This window comes from Pelophylax lessonae (genome assembly GCF_965119305.1).
Source record: "Pelophylax lessonae genome assembly, chromosome: 9".
Taxonomy (NCBI): Eukaryota; Metazoa; Chordata; class Amphibia; order Anura; family Ranidae; genus Pelophylax; species Pelophylax lessonae.
The window spans coordinates 30,888,447-30,901,585 of NC_138776.1; the positions used below are offsets into that span (position 1 = coordinate 30,888,447).

The following is a 13,139-nucleotide window of genomic DNA, read 5'->3' on the forward strand; positions in this document are numbered from 1 at the left end:
AAGGGGCTTTTTTGAGTTTTTTTCTTGTAACCCAGCAATTGGAGGAGGGGGGGGGGGTTAAAGGGTCTGTGTTGGAGGGGATGGCAGGAGGGAATGAGTGAGGGCATTCCTTTCAAACAGGAACATGATTCTGATATATTTACCGCTACCAGATCCATCAAATGTCCGAAATATTGGAAAGTCAGGTTCATCCTCCAACCCACAGACTTTAGGTCTTCTCGAGCCAAGACTGGAAGCCAACTGAATACTGAGGCCCTGGAGAGATAACATCAATTTTAATTTTTTTCCATTATAAACTTTCGGGACAAACAGCCACCATAGTTTGTGGCTTTTGGGAATGGTGTAAACCGTGCACTGCTATAGACAGCTTGTATTTATTTCCACATGTTAAAATCCACATTTTAGGCCTGAAGATTAGTTAACCCCCCCCCCCCCCAAACAATATATAATTCCTAAACCTGAGAAATAAAATTGGGGTGGTTTAAAATTTTATGTCAGGCAATATTAGCTCAACAGTTTGTCAAGCGCATCTTTTCAGTAAAAAAAAATGAAGTTTTAGAGCACAGCACAGTTTTAGAGCACACAATGTATTACCTAGTTTTGGTAAAATATAAAAAATGAGTTTACGTCTAGTAAATAGATACCCAACCTGTCTAGCCTTAAAAATGTGTGTGCCCGTGAAGCCTTTTAACCACTTGCCTACAGTGCACTTTCACCCCCTTCCTGCCCAGACCGATTTTCAGCTTTCAGCGCTCTCACACTTTGACTGAGAATTACTCAGTCATGCAACACTGTACCCATACAAAAATTGTGTCCTTTTTTTCACACAAATAGAGCTTTCTTTTGATGGTATTTGATCAATACTGGGTTTTTTATTTTTTTGTGCTATAAATAAAAAAAGACTGAAAATATCGTGAAAAAAACGCATTTTTCTTTGTTTCTGTCATAAAATTTTGCAAATTAGTCATTTTTCTTCACAAATTTTGGCCAAAATTTATACTGCTACTTATCTTTGGTAAAAAAAAAACCCAAATAAGTGTATATTATTTGGTCTTTGTGAAAGTTATAGAGTCCACAAGTTATGGTGCTATTCATTGAAAATTGATCACACTTGATCACACCTGATGTACTGAAGGCCTATCTCATTTCTTGAGACACTAAAAGGTCAAGAAAGTACAAATACCCCCCAAATGATCCCTTTTTGGAAAGTAGACATTCCAAGGTATTTAATAAGGGGCATGATGAGTTTTTTGAAGTTGTAATTTTTTCCCACAATGCTTTGCAAAATGAAGATTTATTTTTTTTTATTTTTTATTTTTTACAAATTGCCGTATTAACAGGTTATTTCTCTCACACAGCACATGTATACTTGCAACTACACCCCAAAACACATTCTACTACTCCTCCTGAGTATGGCGATACCACATGTGTGAGACTTTTTCACAGCCTGGCCACATACAGAGGCCTAACATCCGAGTAGCAGCGTCCGGCATTCTAGGAGCACAAATTACACATATCATTTCCTAACAACCTATCGCACTTTTGAAGGCCCTGGAGCACCAGGACAATGGAAACCCCCATAAAATGACCCCATTTTGGAAAGCAAACAGCCCAACGTATAATTTTTTAGGCATAATGAGTCTTTTGAATATGTCATTTTTTTCCACAAGTTTTTGGAAAATGTGGAAAGAAAATGAAAACACATTTTTTTTACACAAAGCTGTCCATTTATGCAATATTTCTAACACATCGCATGTACATAGCAAAACTTGCACCCCAAAATACATTCTGCTATTCCTCCTGAGTATGGCGATACCACATGTGTAACACTTTTTCACAGCCTGGCCACATACATAGGCCTAACATCCAAGTAGCGCTTTACACAAAGTTGTCCATTTATCCACTTTAAGACTGGGCCTATTTTTGACACTTGGTGTTTACAAGCTAAAATCATTTTTTTTGCTAGAAAACTACTTTGAACCCCCAAACATTATATATTTTTTTTTAGCAGAGACCCTAGAGAATAAAATGGAGATCGTTGCAATATTTTTTATCACACCATATTTGCGCAGCAGTCTTCCAAATGCGATTTTTTTGAAAAAAATTCACTTTTTTTAACTAAAAAATAAGAAAACAGTAAATGTAGCCCAATTTTTTTCCATAATGTGAAAGATAATGTTACGCTGAGTAATTAGATACCCAACATGTCATGCTTCAAAATTGCGCATGCTCACAGAATGGCGCCAAACATTGGTACTTAAAAATCCCCATAGGCAACATTTTAAAAATTTCTGCAGGTTACTAGCTTAGAGTTACAGAGGGGGTCTAGGGCTCAAATTATTGCACTCGCTCTAACGATCGCGGCGATACCTCACATGTATGATTTGAACACCGTTTACATATGTGGGCGGGACTTGCGTATGCATTTGCTTCTGCGCGCGAGCTAACGGGGACAGGGCGCTTTAATTTTTTTTTTTTTTTTTTTTCCTATTTATTTTATTTATTATTTTTTTATTTTTACACAGTTTAAAAAAAAAATGTTTTGATCATTTTTATTCCTATTACAAGGAATGTAAACATCCCTTGTAATAGAAATAGGCATGACAGGTCCTCTTTATTGTGAGATCTGGGGTCAAAAAGACCTCACACCTCACAACTACACTAAAAAAGGAAAAAAAAAAAAAAATTGTTGAAAGAGGAAAAAAAAAAAAAGCAAAAAAAAAAAGCGGCCCTTTAATCCGGTTGCTAGGCAACGTCTTTTGACGTAGCTCCGGTCCTCCAAGACCATAGAGTTGAGTGAGGGCCATCTTGCCCTCACTCGACTTCCTGTCTCTGAGGATCCGGGACCGGATAGTTTTCCCCGCTGCCGGCGGGTCCGGTAAGCTGGGAAAACGTCTGGGACGCGGCAGGAGGGGGGGGGGGGGGGGCACCTCTTCCCCTGCACCGTAAGGGTAATTCCGCGGCGAATCCGCCACTGGGACCACCCTTATCTGAAAGCCGACCGCCCGCCGTTTCAAAAAATACCGGGGTTATGGGGGCTATCTGCTGCCATAACCCCAGTATTTAGCTTTTAATGGCCGACGCATATAGTCGTTAGGCGGTCAGTAAGTGATTGCATGTATATGGCAAACAGGTGACGATGACTGACGGGGTGACAGGTGACGATGACTGATGGGGTGACAGGTGACGATGACTGATGGGGTGACAGGTGACGATGACTGATGGGGTGACAGGTGACGATGATTGATGAGGTGACAGGTGATGATGATTGATGAGGTGACAGGTGACGATGATTGATGGGGTGACAGGTGACGATGATTGATGGGGTGACAGATGACAGTCACTGACGGGGTGACATATGACGATGATTGATGGGGTGACAAGTGACGATCACTGATGGGGTGTCAAGTGACGATGACTGATGGGGTGACAGGTGACGATGACTGATGGGGTGACAGGTGACGGTGATTGATGGGGGTGACAGGTGACGGGCGATGGTCACTGATGGGTGACAGGTGACGGGCGATGGTCACTGATGGGTGACAGGTGACGGCGATGGTGCACGGCGGTACTGATGGCAGTCTCTGGTGACCGGTGAACTTTAGGCTATGTTCACATGTGAGCGTAGCGATCGCGGGCAGAATCACTGCGATTCTGCCCGTGATCCAGAAATCATTGCAAATTGCAGGGCGCCTGTGTGTTGCCCGTGATTTGCAATAGCACCCCAAATGCTGTGCGATGTTGCTGCGATTTCCGCCTGCCGAATCGCGGTAACATCGCGCAAACAACGCATGACGCTCCAAATAAAAACTCTTGTACCTTTTTTGGGCGTCATGCGATGTTTGCGCGATGTTACCGCGATTCGGCAGGCGGAAATGGCGGCAACATCGCACAGCGTTTGGGGTGCTATTGCAAATCAGGGCAACGCACAGGCGTCCCGCGATTTGCAATGATTTCCGGATCGCGGGCAGAATCGGAGTGATTCTGCCCGCGATCGCTGCGCTCACATGTGAACGTTATGGGTGTCAATTTCTGGGCACTGATGAGGTGACTGTTGGGTGACAGGTGACATTGGGGGGGGCTGAGGACTGTGTGGGGGGACCTTTATTAGTGTGATTTTACTTTTTGCAGGTACACAGAGCAGTAACTCACTATTTCTAGTTCTTCTCCCCTCATACTGGAAGCTGTATGAGGGGAGAAGAGCTAGTAACAGTGAGTTACTGCTCTTTGTTTACATTTTGTGATCGGCTGTGAATGGATTCACAGCCGATCACATAGTAAACAGTCACTGTCAAGTGACTGTTTACTACCGCCGGTGACAGCTGTGTTCCTACGGAACACAGTGCCACCGACATGACCGCGCTGCGCGCTCCCGATCGCGCATGCGCGGTCATCTGGTGGGCGCCTTCATTGTGATCGGCTGTGTCATTGGAACACAGCCGATCACGTGGGAAACAGCCACGCCCATTGGCTGTTTCCCCCCTGCCGGTGACGGGGGGTGTCCCGGGGACACCCCGACACCGGCAGTGCAGGGTGGCGCGCACGCGATCGCGCGCCTGCCCTGCTTAAAGTGCCGCCGTCATATGACGGCGGCCCAGGATAATGGTCGCTCCGCTCCGCCGTCATATGACGGCGGGCGGGCGGCAAGCGGTTAAGGTCACCAGTTGTGAATAATGGCTCTGAAAATAACTGCCCTCACTACTGTGTAATACAGGGCCCACCCTACCATAGGTCCTGCTGGGTCCATTGGACCCAAGCGGAACTTTGAGAGGGGTGGAAAATTGACACCCAAGATTTTTTATCCAGCAGTTGTGTGTCATCCAGAGGCAGACTGAGCCGGGGGCCCAGGGGCAGGGAGACAACTGCCCCCTAGGCCTCTTTGCTGCCCTGCTTCCCTCAACACGCATACTTATAGTTTCCAGACGCGAGGGTGCTTGCACACAGTCTAACACCGGCTGTTAAACACCCAAGCACACATGAAGAGCTCAGGTGTGAGTTCTGCCGGGGCAGGGTACCCACAGGAGACAGAGAGCAATGAAAGATCCATTCCCCAAAGGTTCAGCCAGCAGCCAATGTTCGGGCGCAGCTTGCGAGGCTTGCATTTCTATTGGGTGGAACTGAAGGAGAGGGTGTGGCCGGCCTCGCTCCTAGCCCGCTTTCTTCTGCTCTGGGGCATGCGTGAGGCTCACCGAAGACTGTGGGAGCACTGGGAGAGAGCAACAGAGAGGTAATATAAGTTAGTTCTGTTTGAAAGGACACAAAGGGTGTCCATCGTTTAGTAATGGCTGCTGATCTGCCAGATGGCAAAATGTTGCATAACCTGTCATGCTCAAAAATCACCTAGCCTATATATATATATATATATATATATATATATATATATATATATATATATATATATATATATATATATATATATATATATATATATATATATATATATATATATATATTACCCTAGCCTGCCCCTATACTGCCCTAGCTTGTCTATATATCACTCTAGCCTGTCTTTATACTACCCTAGCCTGTCTATATACTACCCTAGCCTATCCATATACTACCCTAGCCTGTCTATATACTACCCTAGCCTGTCCATATACTACCCTAGCCTGTCTATATACTACCCTAGCCTATCCATATACTACCCTAGCCTGTCTATATACTACCCTAGCCTGTCCATATACTACCCTATCCTGTCTATATACTACCCTAGCCTATCCATATACTACCCTAGCCTGTCTATATACTACCCTAGCCTGTTCAAATACTACCCTAGCCTGTTTATTAATTACACTTTTTTTTTTTTGGGGGGGGGCGGGCCGCATTACATTCATGGATTCAGGCAGCAAAATGTCTTGTATTATATGCTGTGCATATCATGTGTTCTTATAAAGCCTCCCCCCCCCAGACATATGCATCTGCGTGTTGTCAAAAGTAGTAAAACAAGGATGAAAAAATAAAATAAAATCTCTTTGAATTAATGAATGGAGACTTTTGCTGTGACTTATTCCCTTATGTGTGTAAACTTCAGCTTCAATTACTGAGTTCTGTAAACAGGCTTCATTTAACAGTACCCTGGGTGTATCTTGGATTCTTTTTACTTTTCTTTTTTTTACTTAATGTTATTGCTTTCACATGGTGGTAAAGTAGAGTCTGGGGTTAGGTGCCTTTTTAGGGGGTGATATGGAAGCGATCCAGCAGCTGTAGAGTTACCAGATCACTTTGCTCTGTAAGCTGACAGTTGGCTTAAGATATGCACATGCATATCTGGCTGCTGTAACAGCCAACAGTGTTTGTAACCCCACCCCCCACCCTAGCTGCCACCATTGCAAATACTACATCTGCAACAGGGAAAGAGTTATAAGGTCAATTCATCTTAAAGTGTTATTGTTGTGTTAGCTGTAACATGATGGACAGAGTCAGCAGCTGCATTATAGGTGCTACAAGATCTTCCTTTAATTATTCCTGACTCTGCTCTTGACCACCTGGGAGTTAAAATACAATGCAGGTTTGCTTTATTCTTGCATCAGGACAGGAAGCCCAGTCTTCATATGCATGGCAACTTTAAAGTACAGCCCAGAGCAAAAAAATAAGAAAAATAGGCGCAGGGCGAGCATGACTGGGCCATCAGTGGAATTGGCAGAGTAGGGGTTAAAAAATAAGAAAACTTTGTTGGGGTTCTTCCCTATTGGCCCCTAATAGTTGCGGTGGGAGGGGCCAAATAGGGGGGAGTTAGGCTGACCTGCAGTTCCCGGGCATCGGAACAGTGTGGGTGGAGGATCGTTCCCGCCCGCCCGCTCCTACATTGGGATTTCTTTCTGCTGTGATTGTTTTCTCTGATTTGACGGTTGGGGTCTTTGGAGGTGTTTTGCTAAAACCTGCTGTGCTTATCAGCTTAGGGACCCATCTAAGGTATGGAGTCACCTGGGGAATGCCAGTTAATAGATGGGTTAACTGGTAGTTTAAATTGGGAGGTATCTGCTGTGTATTGAGGTCATACCCGAGCCGGTGTGGTGCGGCTGGGGACAGTTAAGAGTTACACAGATACTAAAATGGTATTTGATATTTGGGGCCTCCAAAGATCGGCAACCTTATGTTTATCTTTTATTATATTATTTTGGTTCCTGTTCTAAGGAATGTGTTATATATATTTTTGTTACTGGTTAATAAATGGCAGTTTCGGCCAATTTTACTCCAACAACAGTGTCTGCGTATTTACTGCAGGAAGTTTTAGGTAAAGGGTTTGGGTTTTAGGATAACGGTTATGTTGGGGGAGATAGTTACATCTGGGGTGCCTTAGTCAAGTAAACTATATGTAAACCCTAATGGCTCATTCACACACGCACCCTGGGGTTGAGCTGCTGGTATATCGCCGCTTGCCCCCTACTTTAAACTGCAATGATGGCTGGACGAGGCTGTACACACACTGAGGCTGCAATGCTATGCTTCTTGGCCACGGGAATAATCATACCCCATGTCACGTCACCGGGGACCCCGTGATCTGTCGTTTTGCCCCTGTGGAGTAGTATGGATGAAGATTCAGAATCCACGTTGAATGGCTTTGCATAGGGTTTCTTCTATTAAGGTACATTAGGATTGTGGGCAAAGTGACTCACACAGGGCCTTTTTTTGTCGATTTCCGAGTTCTGTATTCAAACACACGCTTTTGATCAACGCTGAAATTGAATTCGAGGCTGTGCTTGACATGAGCAACTGTCTACATGGGTCTGTATGGGCAGATTCATTAGGTAAAGAAAACTGTGTTTAGTGGGGCATGATGCCGAGCATACTGAAAAATACATTTTGCATGGCGCCCAAGCTTTCCTTTATGTAGAGCGACTGTTCTTCTTTTGGAACTCCTCTGCCCCTCTTTTATCCTGCAATGCTCTTCTTTTTTTGGCCTGATATATAGACCTCTTTAAATACATGTACTATTTAAGTGTAAAAAATTGTATATTACATTGAATATTTTATCCAGTCTCTATGATATTGCATTTGCCATTTTGAAAATCTATTACAAAGGAAAAGTGGAAATCATTTTTGGACCTTGTGGTCCATGAAGCTTGGGGCATAGTAAGAGTGTATCCTTTGCTGACATACTTTGTTCTACAAGGTGTCCCTTTTTCCCGTCTCAGAAATTTGGGAGGTATGGATTTTGGTTTACACTTTAGGGCTACATTCAGACCTGAGTGTTTTGTAGCTTGAAGCTCCAAAACTCTAGAAGAGAAAAAAATAAATATTCTCTGTTGAGATGGTTCACATCTCCACTCCCAAGTCACCTAAATACAAATGTCTTAAGTTCAAAAAAATTCTGGAGCTTTTTTTGTAGATCGAATTGGGCAGATTGGTGAGTTTTCAAAGCATATTTGTCTATAGAAATGCACGATTAACAAGTTTTTGAGTGTGTTAGCGCCTTTTTGAGCATTTTTCTGCTCAAATGCAATGATTAAATAAATAATAGTAATTAATTCATGAATAAATAATCATAAATAAATAAAACAAATACCTTTAAAAAAAGTAATTATAATAATCATAAATGAAAAAAAAAAATGAAAAAAAAAATGAACTCTTACCCTAATACTAGCCCCTAGCCCTAACCCCAAACTATAACCCTAATCCTAACTCCCAACCTAACTAAATAGATAAAAAAAAGTAAATAAATAATATTAAATAAAATAAATACATACATACATTAACCCCCAAACCTAACCATAACCCCCTAACAAAAAAATGTAAATAGAATTAATAAATAATAAAAGAAAAGCAGATAAAAAAGTTGAAAACATAGCAACAAATGAGGAAACAGATGATATTTTTCTCTATTGGCTAATTATAAAATGCCAAAGCTCAAAAACTCTTTAAAAAATGCATATAAAGGCAATAAAAAATGCTCAATAATGCAACACTGAAGTGTGACTGCAGCCTGAGACAGATAGGTATTAATGAGCTACTGATGACATTGTCCCCTAAGACGTGGTCTCTAATACCTTCAGTTTAATTTACTGCTTGGGGACCATTCACCTAAATATGACATCTATGACATTTAGAGACACAAGGGGGGCTTTAATAAATGAGTCAGGGGGTCAAGCTTTGTTACAGCTATGAATCCTATAACTTACCACAAAGTCTTGATAAGTTTCCCCATCTGTTCTGCTGCTGGTTGGCTTAACGTACATCCCGTTGTGGAATTGTTCTGTATTTCCATCTATACATTGAGGTTTCGGGTCCTCATAATCAATGTTTTTATATCGGAAACCAAAAATATAAGAACGCACTTGACTGTAAACCTGTGAAGTAAACATAAGTCCAGTTTGTGTGAACTGCATACATACAAGATCCTGCTACTTCCAAGTCACCCTCCCATGTACAAAGACTGAGATAAACTTAAAAAAAAAAAGCCCTGATGAAGAATATAGGTCCAAAATGTGTTGGTATAGGTATAGGTCCAAAATGTGTTGGGTATGATTACAAAAATCACATAAAGCATCATGGGTCTATCCCTTCCTGTGTAAGGCTTTGCCCTGCAAGATTAGAGAGTAGAGTAGAGTAGAGCGCTCACTTTTTGCCCTAACATATTTTTTTCCGCTATATGTAAGACTTCTTTGGCCTATATCTTGTAATACATAATGGCTCCTAGTTTGCAGAGCAGAAGCAGAGGGTCTAATCCAGTGGTCACCAAACTGCGGCCCGTTGGCTAGATGCGACCCTTTGCTTGCTTTCATCCAGCGCTTGGGGCACCATTCCTCCCACTGATATGAATCACTACTCCTCCCACTGACAAAATGAGACACCATTTCTTCCACCAACAACATTGGGGCATAATTCCTTCCACCTATGTCATCAATGGGGTATTTTCCCAGGGACACCAATGTTGGGGCACCATTCCTTCTACTGACACCAATGTCGGGGCAATATTTGTTTCATGGATACCAATGTTGGGGCACCATTCCTTTAACTGAAATCAATGGTGGGATGCTATTCCTCCCACTGACTCCAATATTGGGCACCATTCCTCCCACTGATATGAATCACTACTCCTCCCACTGACAAAATTAGACACCATTTCTTTCACCAACAACATTGGGGCATAATTCCTTCCACCTATGTCATCAATGGGGTATTTTGCCACGGACACCAATGTTGGGGCACCATTCCTTCTACTGACACCAATGTCGGGGCAATATTTGCTTTAAGGATAACAATGTTGGGGCACCATTCCTTCAACTGAAATCAATGTTGGGATGCTATTCCGCCCACTGACTCCAATATTGGGGCACCATTCCTCCCACTGATATGAATCACTACTCCTCCCACTGACAAAATGAGACACCATTTCTTCCACCAACAACATTGGGGCATAATTCCTTCCACCTATATCATCAATGGGGTATTTTCCCACGGACACCAATGTTGGGGCACCATTCCTTCTACTGACACCAATGTCGGGGCATTATTTGTTTCATGGATACCAATGTTGGGGCACCATTCCTTCAACTGAAATCAATGTTGGGATGCTATTCCTCCCACTGACTCCAATATTGGGGCACCATTCCTCCCACTGATATGAATCACTACTCCTCCCACTGACAAAATTAGACACCATTTCTTCCACCAACAACATTGGAGCATAATTCCTTCCACCTATATCATCAATGGGGTATTTTCCCACAGACACCAATGTTGGGGCACCATTCCTTCTACTGACACCAATGTCGGGGCAATATTTGTTTCATGGACACCAATGTTGGGGCACCATTCCTTCTACTGACACCAATGTCGGGGCAATATTTGTTTCATGGACACCAATGTTGGGGCACCATTCCTTCTACTGACACCAATGTCGGGGCAATATTTGTTTCATGGATACCAATGTTGGGGCACCATTCCTTCTACTGACACCAATGTCGGGGCAATATTTGTTTCATGGACACCAATGTTGGGGCACCATTCCTTTAACTGAAGTCAATGTTGGGATGGTATTCCTCCCACTGACTCCAATATTGGGGCACTATTCCTCCCACTGACACCAACGATGAGGCACTATTCCATTCTCTACACCAACAATGGGGAACTATTTCTGTAGCATTTTCCACTCCCACTGGTCACAGTTCTCCCCTCAAAAGTCTGAAGACCAGTAAACTGGCCATTTGTTTAGAAAGTTTGGAGACCCCTAACCCTTCCCTACTCTGCCCAAAATTATACAAAAAAATTGGACTCAAACCTAACAATAAGAACTTCATCTTGTGTTAACCTGCCCCCTCCCCCTCCCTTTCTTATCAACGGACATTTATTTTTAAAATGTACTTTATGTGTGCTGCAATTTCCAGGTGAGATATTTTCCCCACCCCAGGTCCTGAGAGATCCCAGTTGGTACATCTGCACAAGGTTTCCCACACCTGCACAAATATACTAACAGGGAAGTCTTAAACCTTCCCTGTCTTTGCACATGCATGGAAAACCTCCCGCACTTGCTCTGATGCACCGGTGGGCTCTTCCAGAACCTGAGCCCCATAGGCGCATCTGCGCATGTGCAATAATGGTGCCGCTAGAGGGGTGGAGTCTTCTCATAGCGGGACTGAAGTTCCACGTTAATTTGGGCTTTGAATTCCTCCAACATGTTTATGTATTATGTAAAAACATTTTAATATATTGCAGCTTACCTGTCCACCAGTGTGGTGGCTACATTACTTTTAATTTGTCAGGATAAGGATCTTTTTAGCAAGCACAGAAAATATAATTAGATCTTGCCAAAAATGCAATGTCCTTGTCAATTACTGTTAATTGAACTGAAATCACAAACCATGTTCTTCTTTCCAAGCTATCTTCTGTAAACTACTAATACCACCCACCTCCCCAAGTGATGAACAGTACATAACACAATAAACAGAAGAGGTGTTTGCAGTCCATATTAGGAGATCAGCCTGGGTGGCAACAATAGCTTCCTCCAATAAACAGATACACCTAAAATAAAATAATTCTTACATTAGAAGGGTTGAATTCATCATATGAGTTGAGCAAACTGAAGGATGCGTCTCTTGCTCTAATTCCACAGAAGGACCCTGCTGCAGCTGTTACTTTTCGAATAACCGTAGCGCCTGGTTTCACAACCTTCTCCGTGAACTCCATATTCACCTAAAATCAAATAAGTATTGACATGATATATCCTTTCTATGTAATTAAGCCTTTATACTTTCTAAAAGCCAGAGCACCCCCTACACTCCTACTGTATTATCAGATGCAGGGCTTTTTTTCTCAGAAAATAGGTGCAGGAACTCCCCCTTTCCAAATCAGCCCTTTTCTCCACCCCCCTACTCACCTCCAAGCACCATTCCTTGGTTACACCCCCTACCCACCTCTGAGCACCATTCCTTGTTTACACCCCCTACCCACCTCTGAGCACCATTCCTTGGTTACACCCCCTACCCACCTCCAAGCACCATTCCTTGGTTACACCCCCTACCCACCTCCGAGCACCATTCCTTGGTTACACCACCTACCCACCTCCGAGCACCATTCCTTGGTTACACCCCCTACCCACCTCCGAGAACCATTCCTTGGTTACACCCCCTACCCACCTCCGAGCACCATTCCTTGGTTACACCCCCCCCACCCACCTCCGAGCACCATTCCTTGTTTACACCCCCTCCCCCCCTTTCAAGCACCATTCCTTGGTTACACCCCTTACCCACCTCCGAGCACCATTCCTTGGTTACACCCCCTACCCACCTCTGAGCAACATTCCTTGGTTACACCCCCTACCCACCTCCGAGCACCATTCCTTGTTTACACTCCCCCCCCTTTCGAGCACCATTCCTTGGTACACCCCCTACCCACCTCCGAGCAACATTCCTTATTTACACCCCTACCCACCTCCGAGCACCATTCCTTGGTTACACCCCCTACCCACCTCCAAGCACCATTCCTTGGTTACACCCCCTACCCACCTCCAAGCACCATTCCTTGGTTACACCCCCTACCTATCTCCCAGAATCCCAGAATACAGAACCAAGTACTGTATCAATTTGTGGCGCTAAGTAATTTGTATGGAATTTGATAACAAGAAAAGCAGGGACATAGAACCCCTGCAGCAAGTAACATTAGGGCCCCCCACCAGCAATAATAGATCCCTTAGCAACAAT

The 13,139-nt window shown here is 43.5% G+C and overlaps 1 protein-coding gene across 1 annotated transcript in view; it reads right to left on the bottom strand.

Moving 5' to 3' along the window:
- LOC309564199 (ovostatin-like) overlaps positions 1-13,139 on the bottom strand; it is a gene marked incomplete at its 5' end in the record, with an annotated part of 155,628 nt that overhangs the window by 77,680 nt on the left and 64,809 nt on the right. Inside the window, 3 exons of the mRNA XM_082268829.1 lie at positions 144-255; positions 9,120-9,287; positions 11,983-12,132. Of these exons, the coding sequence (XP_082124955.1) occupies positions 144-255; positions 9,120-9,287; positions 11,983-12,132 (430 nt within the window). The remainder of the gene's footprint in view (positions 1-143; positions 256-9,119; positions 9,288-11,982; positions 12,133-13,139) is intronic.